General features: G+C 46.4%; 1 protein-coding gene across 1 annotated transcript in view; it reads right to left on the bottom strand.

The window, feature by feature from the left end:
- bckdk (branched chain ketoacid dehydrogenase kinase) overlaps positions 1-23,008 on the bottom strand; it is a 57,725-nt gene that overhangs the window by 3,070 nt on the left and 31,647 nt on the right. The window contains exons 9-10 of the mRNA XM_078225131.1: positions 21,862-21,951; positions 4,598-4,753 (exon numbers count right to left, since the gene is read on the bottom strand). Of these exons, the coding sequence (XP_078081257.1) occupies positions 4,598-4,753; positions 21,862-21,951 (246 nt within the window). The remainder of the gene's footprint in view (positions 1-4,597; positions 4,754-21,861; positions 21,952-23,008) is intronic.

Genomic DNA, 23,008 nt, shown 5'->3' with positions numbered 1-23,008 from the left:
GGGGGGGGCATGCTTTGCTGCACTGGGATTGGGACTCTATAAACACGGCACTCCAACCTCAGTGCGGCTGGCTTTTGCTGATGTGGTGATGCCCCCCTCTCCCCCACACCACATGACAGTGTGAAACTCGCCCAGATGGTTCTTTGTGACAGTGTGTAAGATCTGGAGAGAAAAACGGCCCATTTCTCTGCAGAGAAGCATGGCGGTTTTCTTGCTAGAACCATCAGTCCCCCCAGTGACTCATTAACTGAATAAAAGGATCACCGTAAATTTGCCAGCTGTCATCAGTTTGTTTCGAGTTAGTGGCTGATCTGGAAACGACAGGGTTAATAAACCAAAGCTGGGGAAAAATGCAGCAAAACATGTTTATCTCAGCACTGATGGAGCCAGTCTCATTAATATTCAAATATACCCAGCTTTCACAGCACAGAGACACATTCCAACAAGTTCCCTCCTACTCCTCGCAATCTCACTCCATCCTCTCTCATCATATTTATTTGGTTTCCTCTTAAATGCTTCCAAACTATTCATCTCATTCCACATTCTAACCACACTCTGGATAAGGAAGAGTACCTACTGGATGGGCAGCATGGTGGCACAGTGGTTAGCACTGCTATCTCACAGCGCCAGGGTCGGGTCACTGTCTGTGTGGAGGTTGTATGTTCTCCCCGTGTCTGTGTGGGTTTCCTCCAGGTGCTCCAGATTCCTCCCACAGTCCAAAGGTGTGCGGGGTAGGTGGATTGGCTGTGCTAAATTGACCCTAGTGTCAGGAGGATTAGCAAGGTAAATACGTGGGTTTATGGGAATAGGGTGGGATTATGGTTGGTGCAGACTCGATGAGCCGAATGACGACCTTCTATTCTATGGATTCATTAGTGACCACCTTATATTTATGGCTTCTAGTTTCACCTCCCTCAAGTGGAAATGTCTTCCGAATTCTCAGCCTTTTGACCAAGAGCAAGTGTAGGATCAAGACAAGATCAGGTGTAATGCCCATTCGTGTCAGCTTGGATCTAGTTTGTCTCTCTTGTGGGGACCATGAATTGGATTCAGTTTGAATTTGAATTGGTTTTTGGAGCAAGCAAGGAGAGATCAAGGGCATGCCCTGTCCACTCCACACATTGTCTTTATAACTAATACATTTTAAAAAAAATTCTCTTCAGCTTATCAAAATCCTTCATAGTGTTAAAGGTCTCAATCAGGTCACTCCATCTTCTCCGCTCCAGAGAAAACAGCCGCAGCTCGTTCAATCATTCCTGATAGATACAACCTCTCTTGTTTAGTGCTTTTCCCAACTGCAAGACACGGCCAACGAAGCACTTCCCAAGTACATTTGCCATTGTAATGTAGGAAGCACTGCAGCCAATTTATGCACAGCAAGATCTCACGTACAGCAATGGTCAGATCAGCTGTTTTTAGTGAGGCTGGTTAGAAATATTGGCTAGGACACTGGGGAAAACTCTCCTGCTCTTCTTCTCCAATTCATTCCATGAGATCTTTAGTCTCCACTTCAGAGGCAGATTGCGCCTCGGATTAACATGGCATCACTTCTGCCCAATGCTGCCTTCCCTGTACCGTACAGAAACAAGTCAAAATATAGCAGAATATATTTACCAATGTGCCAAAGTATCTATTCCAACACTGTACATCGTGCGCACTGTCACTGCAAACTGGCATCATGCCATACGCACTGGCATTACAGCACTATAATGGTCATTTTCATTGTCGGAGTTAGTTGGTTGTGCCAGCGTGTTGCTGTGGCACCCTGCAGCGTCGACAGAGCGAGGCTTCTCAGGGACAATTCGGGACGGATAACAAAGGCTGGTCTGGCCAGCGACACACATCCCATGAAAGAATAAGAGAGGCGGAGGGTCAGGGTAGGCCAGGGATAGAAGAGCTTTTTGTCAATGCTCCCAAGCGAGAACTCCCTTCAAAATCTTTGATTGGGACCTCCCTCAGTGGAGCTCTGGATCGAGTCAGTGTCCTCCTGAGCCAAGTCCCTGAGAAAGCCAAGGAACATCCCTAAACCCCTTCCCACCCCTAGACATTCTTCCAAAGTTTGTCCCAGCTGCGAAGATGGTTGCTCACACCCCAGCTGGAATTTGGGTTGCAATGGGAAGAAGTCCACAGGATCAGTGAGCCCCTCCCATTACTTCATTCAAATCACTGGATAATTCAATGCTCTTGTGTAAGACCCATTTCCAATTACTGGGGCCGATTATATTGCTTTTGAGAATTTGAGAAGGAATTAAGATGATTCTCTGTTGAGATATTTTTACCATTCCCCCAACATTCTTCCGAAACAGGAGTTGACTTTTAAAAACGTGGTTTTAGTGATAAGGCAGAATTGAAAGTTCTGTCGCTCTGTCAGAACCACCTTGCGTTTTGCTCAGACTCTATTTCCAGCCTTTCCCACATCTCCCGGGCTGCAGTGACTGACACTGGGATGTGGCACAGGGCTGTGAGTCATCCTTCCCAATACACAGTTCAGCTGCTACTTCTACAGGGGGGAAGCTCAACAGTCAGTTGTTGGAACACAGCAACACAGTGTTCTCACCCAATGGACCTCAGTCACTGGCCCCCACTCACTGGCATGGTAGCAAGTAGAGGTCAGGAGATTGTAACCAGGCACAGGAATTCTGGCAGATTTCTCCATCTTATCCCCAGGCTGGGGTCGGTGTTTAGTTAAAATCAACAACAAACAAGGGGATCAAAATTTGAGTGTATTTGGTTCAATGTTGCATCCTGTATTATAATTAGACAATCCTGATACAGGAGCTCAGTGGGTGGGGGGGGCATGGATAAAGATGAGGCCGGGCCCCGCAACCCCACAGGGGCCAGGTTCCGTGACCCCAGAGAGAGGCTGGGCCCAGCATTGTACATTTTGAACTCACGGAGGTCAACTTTATTCCATTTTCAGGCAAATCTATGGCCATCTCCTGGGTGGCGCGGCAGCGCAGTGCTCATCACCGCTGCATCACAGCGCCAGGGACCCAAGTTGAATTCCCGGCTTGGGTCACTGTCTGTGTGGAGTTTGCACATTCTCCCCATGTCTGCGTAGGTTTCCTCCGGGTGCTCTGGTTTCCTCCCACAGTCCGAAAGACGTGCTGGTTAAGTGAATTGGCTATGCTGAATTGTCAGGGGGGTTAGCAGGGCAAATACCTGGGGTTATGGAGATAGAGCCTGTTGTTGGTGCAGGCTCGATGGGCCGAATGGCCTCCTTCTGCACTGTAGGGATTCTATGATACTAAATCAAATGAGTTGAATACATTTTCCTGGGAGATTTTTTTCAATGTGATTTAGAGTAAGGAACTCTAAGTGAATGAGCTTGATGCACAGGGGATGGTGTGGACATGAATGTGAAGATGGGGAAGCCAAATGTGTAGTGTGAGTAAAAGAAACTGTAGAGCTTGTATATGATAAAGGGAAGTGTACACCTATTGGATAACAGGAGAGGTGCAATCAAGGCCAATAGACTTCCAAGTGGGGATTCTCCCAGTTGCTCACTGCAGGTTTGAGGGAGGGAATGGAGAAACCCTCTTCTATTGACTAGAATAACCATGGAAATCCAACCCCATCAAGCTGAGTTCATGGTGAAGCAGATTGCAGCAGCAGCAGCAGCAGCACAGTGAGGTTTGTTTGACCAAGATGATTGAAATTAGAGTCAAAGGGCATGAGAAATGATGTTGAGGAGCTTATCACTAACACAAATTCAGATAAATCCTTTCTGCAGCAACTGACCAAAACAGAAATGCTGCAAAACATTAGATTCTGGGTGTTAAGGAACAAGGACCCAAGATGTGTCAGAGAGTAAGGGGAGGCGCTGGTGCAGTGGTATCATCACCGGATAAGGAATTCACAAACCCAAAGTAATCCTCCAGCAACCCAGCTTCAAAGTCGAATGATGACCGTGAAACCATTGTCGATTGTCAGAAAAACCCATCTGGTTCACTAATGTCCTTTAGGGAAGGAAATCTGCCGTCCTTACCTGGTCTGGTGACCCCAGAGCCACAACTATGCGGTTGACTCTTAAATGCCCTCTGAGGGGGAAATTAGAGCTGGGCAATAAATGCTGGCCCAGCCAGTGACACCCACATCCCATGGGGGAATATAAAGAAAATGTAAGCATGTAGATCAGGTTGGAGGGGCTGAATGGCCCCTGACTGTACTTACTAAAAGCCACTTCTCTGGCAGAGTGTCATTCAACCTGGATTTCTTCATTGAATCACAAGTAGGGTTTCAATAACTCTACCCAGTGGGTGGGTTGGTGGCACAGTGGTTAGCACTACTGCCTCACAGCACCAGGGACCCAGGTTCGATTCCTGCTTGGGTCACTGTCTGTGTGGACTCTGCACATTCTCCCCATGTCTGTATGAGTTTCCTCCCACAGTCCAAAGATGTGCGGGTTAGGTGGATTGGCTGTGCTAAGTGTCCCTAGCTAGGGTAAATGCATGGGGTTATGGGGATAGGGCCTGGGTGGGATTGTGATTGGTGTAGACTCAATGGACTGAATGGCCTCCTTCTCGGGATTCTATGAACCAGCTGCGGTTACCGCTGCAGAACAGTGGAAAGTTTCCCTTTCCCTCTGATTCCTTACCCGTGCATCGGTCCTGACTGTGGGCCACTGTTGACCATGTGGCCATAGAAGGTGTTCATTCTGGGATCCTGCGAACTCTCCTCAGCTGTGGTGAAGTGATAGTCCGTCACCTTGTCAACGATATCGTGAGGGATCCCACCTCCGCGGTCCGACACCCTACAGTAAAAACGACAGACCGCGACCTGCATTATCAGCTGCCTCCACAACCTCGTGCCAGCTCGCTGCCATCAGTGCTCTGCCCGAGGGAACGCCAATCCCGCAAACATCTCATTCCAGCCTCCTTCCACAACGGGGGCTATCCCCACAGGGAAAAGCTTTGGCCACAGCAGTGTGTGGATTTTAATCCCCAAAACCATTGTGAAAGGATAAGCTTCTTTCATCAATAAATTCAGGCGGGGTTGATTAGATGTTCAGCATGGTTATCAATCACTTGCATAACCAGTTTCGCTGGTTGGGATCCGAAAGATCATTTCAGTGAAGCATAAAATCTAAGAGCCCAAAAATCCAACTCTCTGTAATGCAAATGTCTTTTGGTGAAGGGAGCTGGAATGTGAGAGAGGTTCAGATAATCCTAAAATACGCACTGTCCATAAGACCATAAGAAATAGGATCAGGAGTAGGCAATTCAATAGGATCACGGCTAATCCGACACATTCCTCAAGTCCACTTTCCTGTCCTTTTCCCTTAACCCTCGATTCCCTTACTGATCAAAAATCTATCTAAGCCTTAAATATACACAACGACCCCCCCCCCCAACCCCCCACCCCACCGTGCAAAGGAGTTCCAAAGACTCAACCTTCTGAGAGAAGAGATTCCTCCTCAACTCAGTCTTAAATTGGCACCCCTTTATTCTGAGACTATGCCCCCTGGTCCTAGACTCTCCCAGGAGGGGCAACAGCCTCTCAGCATCTACCCTGTCAAACCCTGTAATGTTTCAATGAGATCACCTCTCATTCTTCTAAATTCCAATGAGTGGAATCCCAACCTGTTAAACCTTTCCTCATCAGACAATCCCTCCATACCGGGGATCACCCTAAATGAACCTTCTCTGAATTGCCTCCAATGAAATACTATCTTTCCTTAATTAAGGGGACCAGAACTTGTTGAGGGCACTCCCTTCCTTCTATAACGTTCTGCTCTGGTGCCCAAGACAAGATGATTCTGATAGAACCTGAGTTGAGAATCAGCGAGCAGGTTATCAGTGAATTGGTGGCACTGTTGACTGTTCCTTCCATCCTTATACTGATAGTTGAAGTAAGCTTGATTCGGGGTAGTAATTGACTGGGTTCATTGTGTCTTGTTTTTTGCTTGATCTGTACCCCTGTTACAGGCCTCAATATCCACCCTTCTCTACTGCCTGCACACATTGGCTGCAGCACCTACCATCTATAGGGTGCACTGCATCACTTTCCCAAGGTTATTTCAATAGCATCTCTCCTTCTTCCAGCAGTAAAATGACCAACAGCTCCAAATTCCCATCCAAATCATCTCCAATCCCCTCAGACATATTCCTTCCTCATTGTTGGATCCATATCCTAGAATTTCCTACCCAACACCCTCATGTTAGTTTGAGAAGGCCCACCATGGTCACTTCAGTGCAGCCTGGGAGGGCAACAGAATCATAGAAGCCCTACAGTGCAGAAGGAGGCCATTCAGCCCGTCAAGCCTGCACTTACTCTGATTATCTTACCCAGGCACTATCCCCGTAACCCTACCTATTTACTCCACTAATCCACACATCTTTGGGCACTCGGGGGCAATTTAGCATGGCTAATCTACCTAACTTGCACATCTTTGGACTGCGGGAGGAAACTGGAGGAAACCCACGCAGACATGGGGAGAACGTGCAGACTCCACCCAAGCCAGGAATTGAATCCAGGTGCCTGGCACCGTGAGGTAGCAGTGCTAACTTGTGCCAGCGTGTCGCCCATAAAGGCTGCCTTGCTTACATCCCTTAACATGAAGTTGAATATGGGGATTCCCATAAAGCTCTTTACAACAACAGCTTGCACTTCATTGAATTTGTCGTGGGGAAAGTGCTACTATCTATGATTATTGGTAATAGCAGAGCATTTAGACAATCACAATTCAAAGGGAAATGGTGTTTTGCAGTGCCGTACACATATTGTGCAGCAGCTGCAGAAATCCAAAATGCTTTACTTTATTGTTAATCATTAACTTGAAAAATCACCATCTGCTCAAGTTTTGCCGATGAGTCTGGCTACTGACTGCCTCGTGACTCTAACACTGCACTTTGTCGTCCCCCCCCCGCCTACAGCTAAATAGCCATGACCCTGTAAATGTGCCACTTTCAATGCCTGCCCACTATCAGGGAAGGACCTATCCACTGACAGAGCAGCTGCCACTGCCCACTTCAGTAACTGTGGACTTTGCCACTCACTCTGCCTCAGCAGCAGCACCCTTGACCAGAATCGCAGCTCGTGTGTCAAGCTGTCTTTGTGGTTACTGTAACGATCCCCGTGCAGTGACTGTGCTCACCCACGTCACCATACTTAGTGTGGGATGTGTTCTCTCAGGGAAGGCAATTCTCAATGTAATTTCATCCTCATAAATGCTGGATTTCCAAATCCGGTCGAGCATGTTCACCTTGCAGTCCCGCTTCCACATCCAAAGGCAAACCCACCCCTTTGTGCAGATTAATAGGATTTATGCAAAAAGTTTGGTTTTAAAATAATTATTTCTGAAGGCTACACTGGGTTAGCTGGATTCTCTCTCTCTCTCGTACCTCACTCTGCAGTGAGGATAGTTGGCCGTGAGACAGAAAGGAAACAGCACAGCTCAATCCTACTCTTTCTTCACTTCCACACAAGCAACTTTCCTGGACGGATTGCAGGATAATAATCAGGAACAGAAGCCCTGGTCGATCCAGTAATTCGCCACAATTTAGGGAACCTGCCAATTTCTACAGTTCCAGCATGTTCAATGATTGGACAAGGGTTCCTTGACAGTTAGCTCAAACTGCCTGAAATGCCAATTCCCTGAATATTCCCGTCTATTTTTATATAAAGCCTTACATAACTTTTACAATCTTTAAAACCACATAATCCAAGGTGACCTCCAGTGAATATGGAGGGAGTGCTGCAATGTCAGAGGCGCGATCCTCTCTACAAGATGTTAAACTAAAAGAATCAATAACACACTATTCAATGAGAGCAGGGGAATGCTTTTCTAACAGCACTGTGGGTATACCTACACCACAGGGACTGCAGCGATTCAAGAAGGCAGCTCACCACCACCTTCTGAAGGGCAATGGGTAACAAATGCTGGCCTAGCCAGCAACGCCCACATCCCATTAAATAATAAAAAGTGTCCTGGCCAATATTTATCCCTCGACTAGCGGATTAATGGCCTTATTGTGTTTGGGGGATTTTACAGTGTTGCCATTACAACAGTGAGTACACACTATTGCATCGACTGGGCACTAGTTTGCTAGTTCTTTAATGAGCCAGCCTGTCTTGACAACAGATCACATGTTACTGAACTCTGCTGCATTTGGTTAAGGAGTAAACCATATACAATGGATTATTTACAGCACCATCCATAAACTCTCCCTGTGCACTGTCTTGTTTGGACACTCATTACAGGTAGAGTCGCGTTTTAATTTGCTCCGCAGTAGGAAGGCAGCTCCTCTTGTCCCACATGAGGAATGTCAGGTTTCCGCATCGCCTGCCCAACTAATCCAGTCACTTTAGTAAAATGGTTTGATCCATTTCCCAGAACCCAGCTCGCAATTCTTGGTCTTTTTAATGACTCGTGGCAGACAGCCAGACAGTCCCTCTGACATCAATTTAGTTCAGTGCTGTTTACAATTATAGCCAAATTCGCTGACTGAATAGCAAATGAATTGGAGGAAAGCTCCAGTCAACAGGAATGAACACAACAGGTGAAGTGGAAAAGACGACAGCTCCACATTTCTCTTGTTTTTAAAACTATTTTGGTTCTATTGTTATGTTCTCCTGTTTGAATCTTTTTAAAATCTTATTCCTTTCTCAGAGTTACAAAGCCAATGCGCAGAGATCTATCTCCTTGCTTGATCCAAAATCCAATTCAAATTGAATCCAATTCATGGTCCCCACAAAAGGAACATACTAAATCTGGGTGGCACGCTGGCACAGTGGTTAGCGCTGCTGCCTCTCAGCACCAGGGACCCAGGTTCGATTCCCAGCTTGGGTCACTGTTTGTGCGGAATTTGCACGTTCTCCCCATGCCTGCGTGGGTTTCCTCAGGGTGCTCTGGTTTCTTCCCACACTCCAAAGATGTGTGGGTTAGGTGGATTGGCCATGCTAAATTGCCTCAAAATGTATACGTTAGATTGGTTAGCATTTGAGATTACGGGGATAGGGTCCAGAGAGGGCCTGGGTAAGATATTCTATCAGAGAATGCAGATTTGATTGGCCAAATGGCCTCCTTCTGCACTGTAGGGAGTCTATGATGATTTTAAGCTGACAAGAACAGGCATTACACCTGATCTCGGGCTTGATCTTAACCAAAAGACCCAGATGCTCCACATCACTATTGCAACCTGCTCCCTTGGCAAACTTGAGTAACATCACAGTAAGAGTGGAGATAGGCCAGACCCTTCCATGCTCTCTGTAGATTCCTTGTCCAAAGCCAGTCGTGTGTGCAATCATGGAAGTGTGTCGGGGGGGGGGGGGGGGGTGTGTGTGTGTGTGTGTGTGTGTGTGTGTGTGTGTGTGTGTGTGTGTGTGTGTGTGTGGAGGGAAGAAGAAGAGAAGAACCCATCTGGTTCACTAATGTCCTTTAGGGAAGGAAATCTGCCGTCCTTACCCGGTCTGGCCAACATGTGACGCCAGACGCACAGCAATGTTATTGACTCTTATCTACCCTCAAATAGTCTAGCAATAGTGGGTTCCAGGGCAATAAATGCTGGCCCTGCCAACGACATCACATCCCATGAATGAATATACAAATAAATTAAGCTGACTATCCACCAGTTTCTCTTTTCAAACCTTTTATTTTCAGCCAAACACCCACTCACTGACCACTGGGTTAGAGGGTGTACTTGTACTGGACTGAATAACAGCACCATGATTTCAAACACTGATAATCACCACCCCAATTCTAACTGAAGCTGCAACCTTTCTGCTACAGCGTGGCATGCTAACATCTCACTGTATAGAGCTGACACGCACACACTAACTGATCCACTGATGTCAGTAACTCTGACATGGCACAGTCAATGAATGGCATGTCACAGCCACTAATAATGTGACCTTCAATATGACGTTTGATACTTACTGTTCCCTCAGTAACTTAAAAATAATCAGGTATGAAGAGAGTGCAACAAGCACGATGTAATTCTGGCCTTTGTTGTAAGGTAGCTGGAATAGAGAATTACAATATCTTTATGGGGCAGAAAGAGGCCATTCGGCCCATTGAATCTGCACTAGCTCTCTGAAAGAGCATTCTAGCTAGTCCCACTCCCCTGCCCTATCCCCATAACCTTGCACATTCTCCCTTTTCAGATAACAATCCAATTCCTTTTTGAATACCTCGGCTGAACCTGCCTCCCTCTGAGGAAGTTCATTCCAGACTCCAACCACCCTCTGGGTGAAAACATTTTCCTCGTGTCACTTTAACTCTTTGTGCCAATTATTTGGAATTTCGCCCTCTAGTTTTTGATGTTCTGAAGTGGGAACAGTTTCTCGCTGTCCATACCCGTCAGGATCTTGAATATCTCAATCAAGTCTCCTCTCAGCCTTCTTTTCTCCAAGGAAAACAGTCCCAACCTCTCCAATCCATCCTCATAGCTACAGTTCCTTACCCCTGGAATCATTCTTGTGAATCTCCTCGGTACTCTCTCCAATGTCTTCACATCCAAAGATGTGCGGGTTAGGTTGATTGGCCATGCTAAAAAATTGCCCCTCAGTGTCCTGGGATGTGTAGATTAGAGGGATTAGTGGGTAAATATGTAGGGATATGGGGGTAGGGCCTGGGTGGGATTGTGGTCGGTGTGGACTCGATGGGCCAAATGGCCTCTTTCTGTACTGTAGGGTTTCTATGATCCTCCCTCAAGTATGGTGTCCAGACTGGATGCAGTGCTCCAGATGAGGCCTAACTAGTGTCTTATACAAGTTCAACATGGCCTCCTTACTTTTGTACTCAATGCCTAGTAATAAAGCTGAAGATACCATATGCTTTATTAACTGCTCTCTCTACATATCGTGCATGTACAAATGAGTGGACATTATCTAAAGCACTGCTTTGAGTTCTAAGTGCTCCACTGGAGAACGAATATGTTACGCTTAGAAGGGGCACAGTCATCAAAATGATATCAAGATTAAAGTGGTTAAATAATGAGGACAGAGATTAAGCCTGATCTCCCTTGGGTACAGAGGATTAAGAGTGATCTATTTTAGGTGCTTAAAATGCAAGGAACTGATACAATAGATAAAGTTAAAACAAAACATTTCTTCTGGTCGGGAGTCCAAAACAAAGGGACAGAACTTTAAAGTTAGCACTAAACATTTTTCACACCAAAGGAGGCGGAAATTCAGCCCTGATACATTGTGAAATTATTTGCAGTAAAATCGAGTAGCTCACAGGCTGTAAGGCAAAAAAAGGCACCATGCAAGTTGTTTGACTCGACAGAGTTCGCTAACATCCTACAGCCTCTCAGCTATAGACTACTCCAGTCCTACACTCAAGGCCATTCAAAGGGGCCTGGCAAACCACCCAGTTACAAAGCGCAACTGATATCCCACCACTGCCTTCTCAGACCCAAAACTGCCCAAATCTCAAGAATAAGCAGGAAAGTAAACCAAAAGCAGAGTTGCAAACTCAAAACCGTTAGACAGAATTACAACATAGGCCATTCAGCCTAACTGTGGCATTCATGCAGTACAGTAAGAAGTTTAACAACACCAGGTTAAAGTCCAACAGGTTTATTTGGTAGCAAAAGCCACACAAGCTTTCGGAGCTCTAAGCCCCTTCTTCAGGTGAGTGGGAATTCTGTTCACAAACAGAGCTTATAAAGACACAGACTCAATTTACATGAATAATGGTTGGAATGCGAATACTTACAACTAATCAAGTCTTTAAGAAACAAAACAATGTGAGTGGAGAGAGCATCAAGACAGGCTAAAAAGATGTGTATTGTCTCCAGACAAGACAGTTTCGTTTCTTAAAGACTTGATTAGTTGTAAGTATTCGCATTCCAACCATTATTCATGTAAATTGAGTCTGTGTCTTTATAAGCTCTGTTTGTGAACAGAATTCCCACTCACCTGAAGAAGGGGCTTAGAGCTCCGAAAGCTTGTGTGGCTTTTGCTACCAAATAAACCTGTTGGACTTTAACCTGGTGTTGTTAAACTTCTTACTGTGTTTACCCCAGTCCAACGCCGGCATCTCCACATCATTCATGCAGTACACAGCTTCCTGCTTTTCTATTCTTCTGGAAATGAGCACCAGTGTTGCTATTTGTGATGGTTTATCCATCTGCATTCCCAGGTCTCTTTGTTCTTCAATGCTAATTAGCTTCTGACCTTAACGCCAACTTATATTTAAAGTAATAAATATAATAAACATCCCAAGTCACAGTGGCCTTATAAAGCAAAGTTAAACACTGAGCTATGCAAGGGCAATATTAGGGCAGACAGCCAGAAGCTTGGTCTAAGGAGGAAGTTTCAAGGAGTGCAGGTAGAAGGGCAATAACGTTTAGAGGGAATATTCCAGAACTTTGGGCAAGGCAATTGAAGGTGCGGCCACCAATGGTGCGGAAGTTAAAACCTGGGACATTGAAAGATCCACTATTAGAGGAGTGCTGCTATCTTGGAGGAATGTGGAGCTGGAGGCAACTACAAAGATAGGGAGGAGAGAGGCCATGGGGGGAGTGGAATTTGAAAACCCAGGCTAAGACTTTTTAAAATCATGGCATTTCTCGATTGGGAGCCAAGGTGGGCCAGCAAGGGATGCTGGGTAATGTGTATAAGATCACAGTCAGCAGAGTTCTGGATGATGTCAAGTTTAAGGGGTGTAGAATGTGGGAGATTAGTCCTGGGTACATTAGAATAGTCGCATCTAGGAGGTAACAATGGCATGAATGATAGTTTCACCCGCAGACGAGCTGTGTGGGGGCAAATGTGGGCAATGTTACAGAGACAGAAATAGACAGTCTTAGTGCTGGCACAGATATGAGATTGGAAGCTCATCTCAAAGTCAAATACAACACAAGGGTTGCGGGCAAACTGGTTTAGGCTCAGATAGTTACCAGGGAGAGAGAGAGATGGAGAATTTGTTGGAAGCGGAGATTGAAAGTAATGACTTCAGTCTTTCCAGCATTTAACTGGAGGAAATATCTGCTCACCCAGTATCGAATGTCAGAGAATTTGTGCGTAGGGGAGGAATGTCGAGGGGTGATGCTGGGATAGATTCAGTGCCATCAGCGTACGGTTGAAAATGAACGCTGTGTTTTCAGAATAAGCAATCTCCTTATTCTGCCATCCCTCCACACTTCACTCTGCGATCAGTCGGGCATGGTGAAAGCGGCAGCACTTGCTGGCTGCATTCGGACTGCAATGTTTGAAGTATTTTGGCACGACTGAGTGTAACATACTCCAGGAACATCTGCGACCGTAGGTTTGCTTACTCATGCATCAGGTTTCAGAAACAGGGCGGCGGACACGAAAGTGATCCGTACTGACTCAAGGATTTTCGGGAAATGAAGACTGCAGGTCACAAATAAACAAGTCTGCTGAAGAGAGAGCAAACTTGCTTTTATACAGTGACTTCCATCCGGGACACGTGGAAACACTCCACAGGCAATGGAGCACTTTTGAAGCGAAGGTCACAGTTATAATGGAGGGAGTTGTGGCAGTGTAATTCCTCACAGTAAGCATCCAGAAATAGCAATTAGATACGTCATCAGATTATGTTTTTATTGATGGTGGTTGAAGACTGAGGGTTGTCTAGCTCAGAGAGAACAGCCCTGCTCTACAAGTGGTGCAACCTGCTCACTACACACAATCACACATTTACATAGGATATAAGGCCACAGAACTAGGCCATTTGGCCCATCCAGTCAGCCTCTACCATTCAATGAGATCATGACTGATCTGATGTGATAATCCTCAACTCCACTTTCCCGCCTTATCCCCATAACCCTTGATTTCCTTACTGATTAAAAATCTATCTCAGCCTTCAATACACTTAATGATCCAGCCTCTGCGGTAAAGAATTCCACAAATTCACTGCCCTCAGAGGAAATTCCTCCTCATCTCTGTCTTAAATGGATGACCTCTTACTGAGATGATGCCCTCTGGTCCTAGGCTGTCCCGCATCTACCCTGTCAAACCCCCTGAGAATCCTATATGCCTCAATAAGGTCGCCTCTCATTCTTCTAAACTCCAGTGAGTAGAGGCCCAACCTACTCAACTTCTCCTCAAAAGAAAATCCTTCCATACCCGGATCAACTCAGTGAATCTTCTCTGGACTGCCTCCAATGCCAGTATATCTTTCCTTAGATAAGGGGGCTGAAACTGTTCACACTAATGCGGGTGTGGTCTAACTAGTGTTTATAGTTTTAGCAAGAGTTCCCTATTTTTATACTCCATTCCCTTTCAAATAAAGGCCATCATTTTATTTGCCTTCCCTATTACCTGCTGAACTTGCATGCTACATTTTCGTGATTTATGCACGAGGTCCCCCAAATCCCTCTGTGCTGCAGCTTTCTGCAGTCTTTCGCTATTTAAAAAACATTCAGCTCCTTTATTCTTCCTGCCAAAGTGCTTAACTTCACATTTTCCGACATGATATTCCATCTGCCAGGTTTTTGCCCACTCACTTAATTATATCCCTCTGTCGACTCAGTGTCATCCTTACCACTGTTACCCACAAGCTTTGGCAATAGTACATTCACTTCCCTCGTCCAAGTCATTAATATATATTGTAAAGAATTGTGGCCCCTCACTGATCCCTGTGGCAGTTCACTAGTTAGATCATAGAAACCCTACAGTACAGAAAGAGGCCATTCGGCCCATCGAGTCTGCAACAACCACAATCCCACCCAGACCCTACTCCCATATCCCCACATATTTTACCCACTAATCCCTCAAACCTACACATCTCAGGACATCAAGGGGCAATTTTAACATGGCCAATCAACCTAACCCGCACATCTTTGGACTGTGGGAGGAAACCGGAGCACCCGGAGGAAACCCACGCAGACACGAGGAGAATGTGCAAACTCCACACAGACAGTGATCCAAGCCGGGAATCGAACCCAGGTCCCTGGAGGTGTGAGCAGCAGTGCTAACCACTGTGCTACCGTCCTGAAAAAGAAATTAACCAATTCTTATCCATGCTAAAATACTGTCCCCAACATCACAGCTTTATCTTATTAAGTAGCCTTTTGTGCACCATCATCTCAAATGCTTTTTGGAAATTCATATATATTACATCTACTGCTTCCCCTTTATCTACACTTCTCATTACCACCAAATGGCACAGAAACAGGTCTGTTGGCGCAAACAAGCCATGCGGTGCTTAGGCTCCACTTGAGTCTCCACTCAACTTTCCTCCAAATCGAGGGTGGCACAGTGGTTAGCACTGCTGCCTCACAGCGCCAGGGACCCTGGTTCAATTCCCCGCTTGGATGATTGTCAGTGCGGAGTCTGCACGTTCTCCCCATGTCTGCGTGGGATTCCTCCGGGCACTCTGGTTTCCTCCCACAGTCTGAAAGACGTGCTGGTCAGATGCATTGGCCATGCTAAATCCCCCCTCAGTGTACCTGAACAGGCGCCGGAGTGTGGTGATTAGGGGATTTTCACAGTAACTTCATTGCAGTGTTAATGTAAGCCTACTTGTGATGCTAATAAATAAACTTAAACTTAATGACCCTCTATTCTCTTCTCCTCATATGTTTGTCTGGTTTCCCTTTATACTATTCAGTTCCACCACTCCCTGTGGTAACACGTTCCACAATCCCACCACTTTTTGGATAGACATTTTTTCTGAATTGCCTATTGAATGCCTTGGTGACTATCTCATATGGATGGCCTCGATATTGCACAGAGGAAACGTTCTCTCTCTATTCACTCTATCAAAACCTTTCATCATTATAAAGATCTCTATTAGATCACCCCTCAGCCTTCTTTTCTCAAGAGAAAAGAAACCCAGCCTGCCAAATACCACCTGCAAGTTCCCTTCCAAGACACAAACCATCCAGACTTGGAACTAGAACCAAAATCCAGTGAAGCTGTTCCTTCACTGTCAAAATCCTGGAACACCTTTCCTAACAGCACTATGGGTGCTCCTACACCAGATTGATGGCAGTAGGTGAAGGAGATGGTTCACCACCACTTTCTCAAGGGCAATTATGCATGGGCAATGAATGCTGGCCTAGCCAGTGACACCCACATGTGAAAGAATAAGGGAAAAAAATCCTTTCATGATACGTACACTAATATTATCTACATAAATCCTTTCTGCACCCTCCCCAGTGCATCTGTATCATAGAATCATAGAAACCCTACAGTACAGAAAGAGGCCATTTGGCCCATCGAGTCTGCACCGACCACAATCCCACCCAGGCCCTAACCCCATATCCGTACATATTTACCCACTAATCCCTCAAACCTACACATCTCAGGACATCAAGGGGCAATTTTAACATGGCCAATCAACCTAACCCGCACATCTTTGGACTGTGGGAGGAAACCGGAGCACCCGGAGGAAACCCACGCAGACACGAGGAGAATGTGCAAACTCCACACAGACAGTGATCCAAGCCGGGAATCGAACCCAGGTCCCTGGAGGTGTGAGCAGCAGTGCTAACCACTGTGCTACCGTCCTGAAAAAGAAATTAACCAATTCTTATCCATGCTAAAATACTGTCCCCAACATCACAGCTTTATCTTATTAAGTAGCCTTTTGTGCACCATCATCTCAAATGCTTTTTGGAAATTCATATATATTACATCTACTGCTTCCCCTTTATCTACACTTCTCATTACCACCAAATGGCACAGAAACAGGTCTGTTGGCGCAAACAAGCCATGCGGTGCTTAGGCTCCACTTGAGTCTCCACTCAACTTTCCTCCAAATCGAGGGTGGCACAGTGGTTAGCACTGCTGCCTCACAGCGCCAGGGACCCTGGTTCAATTCCCCGCTTGGATGATTGTCAGTGCGGAGTCTGCACGTTCTCCCCATGTCTGCGTGGGATTCCTCCGGGCACTCTGGTTTCCTCCCACAGTCTGAAAGACGTGCTGGTCAGATGCATTGGCCATGCTAAATCCCCCCTCAGTGTACCTGAACAGGCGCCGGAGTGTGGTGATTAGGGGATTTTCACAGTAACTTCATTGCAGTGTTAATGTAAGCCTACTTGTGATGCTAATAAATAAACTTAAACTTAATGACCCTCTATTCTCTTCTCCTCATATGTTTGTCTGGTTTCCCTTTATACTATTCAGTTCCACCACTCCCTGTGGTAACACGTTCCACAATCCCACCACTTTTTGGATAGACATTTTTTCTGAATTGCCTATTGAATGCCTTGGTGACTATCTCATATGGATGGCCTCGATATTGCACAGAGGAAACGTTCTCTCTCTATTCACTCTATCAAAACCTTTCATCATTATAAAGATCTCTATTAGATCACCCCTCAGCCTTCTTTTCTCAAGAGAAAAGAAACCCAGCCTGCCAAATACCACCTGCAAGTTCCCTTCCAAGACACAAACCATCCAGACTTGGAACTAGAACCAAAATCCAGTGAAGCTGTTCCTTCACTGTCAAAATCCTGGAACACCTTTCCTAACAGCACTATGGGTGCTCCTACACCAGATTGATGGCAGTAGGTGAAGGAGATGGTTCACCACCACTTTCTCAAGGGCAATTATGCATGGGCAATGAATGCTGGCCTAGCCAGTGACACCCACATGTGAAAGAATAAGGGAAAAAAATCCTTTCATGATACGTACACTAATATTATCTACATAAATCCTTTCTGCACCCTCCCCAGTGCATCTGTATCATAGAATCATAGAAACCCTACAGTACAGAAAGAGGCCATTTGGCCCATCGAGTCTGCACCGACCACAATCCCACCCAGGCCCTAACCCCATATCCCTACATATTTACCCACTAATCCCTCTAACCTACGCATCTCAGGACACTAAGGGCAATTTTTAGCATGGCCAATCAACCTAACCCGCACATCTTTGGACTGTGGGAGGAAACCGGAGCACCCGGAGGAAACCCACGCAGACACGAGGAGAATGTGCAAACTCCACACAGACAGTGACCCAAGCCGGGAATCGAACCCAGGTCCCTGGAGCTGTGAAATAGCAGTGCTAACCACTGTGCTACCGTGCCGCCCTTATCCTTGTCTGTATCCTTATTATATTATGGTGACCAAAACAACACACAATACTCTTTTTTTTAAATTAATTTATGGGATGTGGGTGTCGCTGGTTAGGTCAGTATTTATTGCCCATCCCTAGTTGCCCTTGAGAAGCTGGTGGTTAGCTGCCTTCTTTGGGGCGGCATGGTGGCATAGTGCTTAGCACTGCTGCCTCTCAGCACCAGGGACCCGGGTTCGATTCCTGGCTTGGGTCACTGTCTGTGTGGAGTTTGCACATTCTCCCCATGTCTGCGTGGGTTTCCTCTGGATGCTCCGATTTCCTCCCACAGTCCAAAGATGTGGGGGTTAGGTGGATTGCCAGGGGTACTAGCTAGGGTAGGTGCATGGGATTATGGAGGCTGGGTGGGGTTGTGGTAGGTGCAGACACAATGGGCCGAATGGCCTCCTTCTGCACTGTATGATTCTATGATTCTAACTGCTGCAGTCCCTGAGGTGCAGGTGTAGCCACAGTGGTGTTGGGGAAGGAGCTCCAGGATTTTGACCCAGCGACTGCGAAGGAATCGCCATATATTTCCAAGTCAGAATGCTGATTGATCTGGGGTAGGGGCCTCCAGATGGTGGTGTTCCCAGCTATCTGCTACCTCTGTCCTTCTAGATGGTAGTGTCGTGGGTTTGAAAGGTGCTGCCTAAGGAATCTTGGTGAGTTGCTGCAGTGCATCTTGCAGATGGTACACACGGCTGCCAATATTCATCGGTGATGGAGGGAGTGAGTGTTTGTGGGAAGGGTAGAAATCAAGCAGTCTGCTTTGTCCTGGATGATGTTGAGCTTCTCGATTGTTGTTGGAGCTGCACCCAACCAGGCAAGTGGGGAGTATTCTATCACACTCCTGACTTGTGCCTCGTCGACGCTGGACAGGCTTCAGGGAGTCAAGAGGTGAGTTACTCTCCACAGGATTGCGAGCCTTAAGTGTGCTCTAACCAAAGTTAGCATAACTTCCCTAGTTTTCAATACTATCCCTCTAGAAATAAAGTCGAGCGTTTGGTTTGCTTTTTTAATTGCCTTGTTAACCTGAAACACAATTTTTAATGCCTGATGTATTTGTACTCGGAGATCTGTGTTCCTCTGCCCCAGCCAGACATGCAGCTCCCAAGTAATATTTTTCCAACTAAAATGGAGCACCTCATATTTATCTGAGAGCTTCATCTGTCACTGTTATTTATTTACTCTTTCATGGGATATGAGCAAGGCCAGCACTCGTTGCCTAATTACCTTGAACTGAGTGGCTAGACCATTGGACAGTTAACCTTTTATTGAGCATCTGAAGACTAGACCAGGTAAGGACGGCAGATTTCCTTCCCTAAAGAATATTAGGGAACCATTGTTTTTTAAACAGCAATTGATGATAGATTCCTAATCACCATCACTGAGACTAGCTTTATATTCCAGACTTATAATTGATTTTAAATTCCACTAGCAGCCATGGTGGGATTTGAACCCATGTCCCCAGAGACTTAGCCTGGGATTACTCATCCAGTGACATTACCACTGCACCACCATGCCACTTTCTATAGTTTATTAAACACTCTGGTAATATACTCCTCCTCAGTATAGACTATGCTTCCCAAGTTGTCACCTTCAAATTTTGAATGTTTTTGATTCAAAACTCCAAATCCTTATTGTGAATTAATCTAAATTGTCAATAGCAGTGGTTCCAGCTTGGATCCTGATGGAACAACACCATCCACCCGTGTGAGCAGCTACCCTCTGCTTGCACTCTCTGTTTTCGGCTTGAAGCCAACTAGCAATCTATTCTGATACTGTCCTGGCTCTGCATTCTCTAACCTCATTCGTAAGCCTATTTCGGGGCATCTTATCAAAGCCTTTTGAAAACCCAGATAAATTACATCCACCACATTACCATTTACTCTGTTACCTCCTTAAAACATTCAATAAGGTTGGCCAAGCAAGATTTTTCCTTTTGAAATCCATGTTGACTAGTGATTATTATATTTTTAATGACTAGATTTGATTCTATTTGCTCCTTCCTTTTGCAGTGATTCCATTATGTTTCCTCCTACCAATGTGAAGGTGGTCTAATTCCCTGGACATTCTCCATTCCCCCTTCCTGAATGCAGGTTTTGGGTTGGCCATCGTTCCCCAGCGGGAATGATGCAGCAATACCAAACACTGCTCAAAGGGATGGTGACAATTATCCCCTTCAACACACAAGACCAACTCCATGAGCTGGCCTTATCATTGAGCAAGGATGCATTATTGGTACATCACATTAAAGACAATGTATGCACCCAAATAATTGTTGTTTCCTTATTATTGGCACAGTATGAAGTGTTTTTTGGGGTTCTATTGATACGTTGGACAGTATGAGTGGAATCTTATGGGCAGCACGATGGCACAGTGGTTAGCACTGCTGCCTCACAGCGCCGGGGACCCGGGTTCAATTCCAGTCTCGGGTGACTGTGTGGAGTCTGCACATTCGCCCCGTGTTTGCGTGGGTTTCCTCCGGGTGCTCCGGTTTCCTCCCACAGTCCAAAGATGTGCAGATTAGGTTGATTGGCCATGCTAAATTGTCCCTCAGTGTCAGGGATATTAGCAGGGTGAATGTGTGCGGTTACAGGGATAGGGCCTTAGTGGGATTGTTGCCGGTGCAGTCTCAATGGGCCAAATGGCTTCTTTCTGCACTGTAGGGATTCTATGAATTGTGGAGGTGACAGAGGCCTTGGCTGTCAGCTTGACCTCTTTTTAGGGCAAGCCAAATAAACAAACTCAGATTAAGTCAGGACAAAGCAAAAGGGGCAGCTCCCCAAAAGGAGGGGGGAACAGCCCGAACAAAAATCAAAGTACAAAGGAAACTTAAAAACATCAAATTAAAATGTGATTGTCAGGGTCAATAACGCACCCCTACCCCTGCGGTGCCCAACGGGCGCGGAAGGCATCAACTGTGCCCGTGGACACTGCATGCTCCCTCTCCAGGGACACCTGGCCGCGAACGTAGCCGCGGTAGAGGGGCAGACAGTCAGGATGGACGGCCCCCTCGATCGCCTAGCAAACGAGACCCCACCATCATAGAATCCTTACAGTATAGGAGGAGGCCATTTGACCCATCATATCTGTACCAACCACAATCCCACACAGGCCTTATTTCTGTAACCCTCATTTACCCTGCTAATCCCCCTGACACTCGGGTCAATTTAGTATGTCTTTGTGAGAAGGCCTGCCCCACAGTATGACCACGCGTGGACATAACAGGCCGACAAAGGGTCCTCACCCAGGAACAAGGACCCCAGGGGTGGAAGCCCCGCCTGCTGAAAGCTGCCAGCCAGAGGCCAATAGCTCGTGTACTCAGCAGTGCCACCAAGTAGGTGGTGGCTATCGCTGGTACTACACACATCCGAGGCCTCGGATCCAGGAGAGATCTAGACAATGGGTGCAGTAAGAGGAGCAGAAGGGTTGGCAAGAAGGGAAGGGGCTGTGGCTCTCTCAGCAATGCCCCCCCCCCCCCAAACAACCCCGTAAGCAGCCTCCACTCTCAGGTTTGTCCCAGTGGATGGGCCTTGAGGGTGAGTGGGAATTCTGGTTAGGGAGGGGTTGGCCTCATGCCTGACTGAAAGAGCAGCAGCGATTGGCTGTTTTAGAGATAATTAGCTTGGTGGTAGTGGTGGCGGCAGAGGGGGGGGGTGGGGGGGGGGGGGGGGGGGGGGGCGCCAGGGTAAAAGCTAACATATAATTCTGGCACTCAGCATTTGCTTCCTAGTTGCAGTTCCTGGGAATAAATAAGGATATCTGGCAAACTGCGTAGTTGACACAAAACATAATAATACATCGGGTAAAACCGATAAGGAGAAGAGGCTGTCAGTACAAAGAGACAGGCACGAGTTAAACTACCCGGTAAACATGGCTTACCTAATAATGAAGTCAATATCGTTGTTGGCAATGGTGACCACAATGTCAGGGACATTGTAAGGCGTGTCAAGGTGACTCTCCATCGTGGCTCTGTGAAAGGGGAAAGAGAAAGAGAGAGAGGCAATTAAACTCATGAGACATGCAGAGGTGCAATGTCCTCTCTGGCATTTACACATTCACCTCCAGTCAACGCCTGTGCGAGCCATTTCGATTCAAACAAACTGGACCTGGAGGATAACAAACAAACTCAGTCAGGATTCGAATGCGCTGTCCCGGTGTGCGGCTGTCCACAGATGATCTGATGTCCGTCAGGGAGTTACAGGCAGCAATTCTCAAAACTGGCAGAACTGAAGACAACAACAACAACAACAACAATCTTCTAAGATTAAGACAGAATCTTAGCTAGACCACACTGGGGAGGACTGTGAATCATACTATCCTACAGTGCAGAAGGTAGACTGTCAGCCCATCGAGTCTGCACTGACCACAGTCCCACTCAAGCCCTATCCCCATAACCCCACGTATTTACCCTAGCGAATTCCCCTGACACGAACAGGCAGTTTAGCACGGCCAATCCATCTAACCCGCACAGTCAGATTGTGGGAGGAAACCGGAGCATCCGGAGGAAACCCACGCAGACACGAGGAGAATGTGCAAACTTCACACAGACAGTGACCCAAGCCGGGAATCGAACCTGGGTGCCTGGTGCTGAGAGGCAGCAGTGCTAACCACTGTGTCATCCATTTATAGATCTAAAAATCTTCCCATCTTCACACACCATCCTGACTTGGAACCATGTCACTGTTCCGTCACGGTCAAATTCCTGGGACTCTGTCCCTAACAGCACTGTGGATGTACCTACACCCGATGGACTGCAACAATTCAAGATGGTGGCTCACCACAGTCTTCTTGAGGACAATTAGGGGTGGGCAACAAATGCTGGCCTGATTAGCCAGGCTCACATCTCACAAACATGTAACTAAAGAACGAAAAGACTAAGGTCATCGAATAAATAGTTCAAGGTAAGATTGGTCAGTGGTGTGTTCTGTAATGGCAAATTCAGAACAGGAGAAAAACAACATTCAAAGCATGAGGGGGAAATAAATTGGCTGCACAAGATAAACAACTTCAGAAGTGAATGTTTGCA

This window comes from Mustelus asterias, chromosome 12, assembly GCF_964213995.1.
Source record: "Mustelus asterias chromosome 12, sMusAst1.hap1.1, whole genome shotgun sequence".
Taxonomy (NCBI): Eukaryota; Metazoa; Chordata; class Chondrichthyes; order Carcharhiniformes; family Triakidae; genus Mustelus; species Mustelus asterias.
The sequence above is the reverse complement of the archived record's forward strand: the minus strand, read 5'-3'. Positions and strand labels throughout refer to the sequence as shown.